This window comes from Symphodus melops, assembly GCF_947650265.1.
Source record: "Symphodus melops genome assembly, chromosome: 14".
In the NCBI taxonomy this organism is placed as follows: Eukaryota; Metazoa; Chordata; class Actinopteri; order Labriformes; family Labridae; genus Symphodus; species Symphodus melops.
The window spans coordinates 25468022-25469809 of record NC_136704.1 but is presented as its reverse complement, the minus strand read 5'-3'; the positions used below and the strand labels follow the sequence as shown (position 1 = coordinate 25469809).

At 47.7% G+C, this 1788-nt stretch overlaps 1 protein-coding gene across 1 annotated transcript in view; it reads left to right on the top strand.

Annotated features, from left to right (window-relative positions):
* gcm2 (glial cells missing transcription factor 2) overlaps window positions 1–1581 on the top strand; it is a 5978-nt gene extending 4397 nt beyond the window's left edge. Inside the window, exons 6-8 of the mRNA XM_079361207.1 lie at window positions 1–239; window positions 584–818; window positions 1180–1581. The exon at window positions 1–239 is cut by the window's left edge and continues 18 nt beyond it. Coding sequence (XP_079217333.1) covers window positions 1–239; window positions 584–818; window positions 1180–1458 — 753 coding nt within the window. The 3' untranslated portion in view covers window positions 1459–1581. The remainder of the gene's footprint in view (window positions 240–583; window positions 819–1179) is intronic.
* The last annotated feature ends 207 nt before the right edge of the window (window positions 1582–1788 follow it).

Sequence of the window (1788 nt, the reverse complement as noted above, 5' to 3'; positions counted from 1 at the left end):
CTCTCCTGTGTTGACCCATCAGAGAGAATCTCCTTCATTGAGCCAAACTTCACCCAGCATTACCCATCATTCCAGAGCCCAGAGCCATACTACAACCCCCACAATGCACTTGGAGAGGCCCCACCCACACTCCAGAAACCAGCCAATCCACGGCTATATATGGGCCGACCCAGTTATGAGTTCCAGGGTTACCTGACCTCGCCTTCATATCCCATGACCTCTGACTTCTGTGACCCCAGGTCTGCCTCACATGTAAATCAAATCAGATCCTGAACCAAATCCTGATAGTTTGAACCAGATCCTGACAGGTCTTAACCAGGTCTGGACTGGTTTAAACCGGATCCTGACAAGTTAAAACCAGATCCTGACAGTAAACAGAAATTTGAACAAGGTCCTTAACTGGTGTTAATCAATTTTGTGTCCCTGAAGTAATCTGGTCCAGATTAGCCCGGTGTAAACAGGATCTTTACAGACTGCTCTAAACTGGATCATTGATCTGATAGTCCAAATGTTTTTAATATATTTTTTTAATCAGATCATGATTTACTGCAGATGTTAAAAATGAATTCTTGTCTGTATACAGGGTGACCCCAGTCCTGGGTCCGTCCTCCTCCTCTAACTCCTCTCCAGCTCCGCTCTCCTCCACCTCCTTTGACCCCCAGTCCAAGACTGCTTCAGGATGGAAGGAACTGCTTAAGACCTCCGCCCCCTATGGAGACAACCACCATTACTACAGCACAGAGTACCCCTGCCGTTACCCCACCAATGCCCCTGGGTCACCTGCAGCATTGCAGACCATTATCACCACAACAACCAAGGTGAGTGGAGGGACTTACACCTACCTGTACTTTGGGGGGGGGGGGACTTACACCTACTTGTACCTGGGGGAGACTTACACCCACCTGTACCTGGGGGGGACTTACACCTACCTGTACCTTGGGGAGACTTACACCTACCTGTACCTGGGGGAGACTTACACCTACCTGTACCTTGGGGAGACTTACACCTACCTGTACCTTGGGGAGACTTACACCTACCTGTACCTTGGGGAGACTTACACCTACCTGTACCTGGGGGAGACTTACACCTACCTGTACCTGGGGGAGACATACACCTACCTGTTCCTGTACCTGTAACTTGCTGTACCTGTGACATTAACACCTGTACTGATCTTTTCAGGTGTCTTATCAGCCCTGTCCAAAGCCTCCTGCTGCACTTCCTTCATACCAGTCCTGTCCTCCCCCCAAACCTCCTGGCCTCCCTGGCTGCTCTACCCTGCTGGACGACTCCCCCTCCTCCTCGTCATACTCTACAGAGGTGAAAGTGACAGAGGAGTCAGGTGGAGTCATCAAGTCTCTGTCATTTCAGCCTGAACCCCTGCAGACCAAAACAGAGCGAACTGATGGCTACGACTACCGCTACACCTACCCCAACACATACCGCTATGACGACTACTGAGCAAGCACTCCTGCTCTACTGCTACCAAGACTGCTGTTAACAAGAATACTGTTACTATGACTACTGTTACTATGACTACTGTTACTATGACTACTGTTAACAAGAATACTGTTACTATGACTACTGTTACTATGACTACTGTTACTAACACTACTGTTAACAAGAATACCGTTACTATGACTACTGTTACTATGACAACTGTTACTAACACTACTGTTACTATGACTGCTGTTAACAAGAATACTGTTACTATGACTACTGTTACTATGACTGCTGTTAAGAAGAATACCGTTACTATGACTACTGTTACTATGACTGCTGTTACTATGA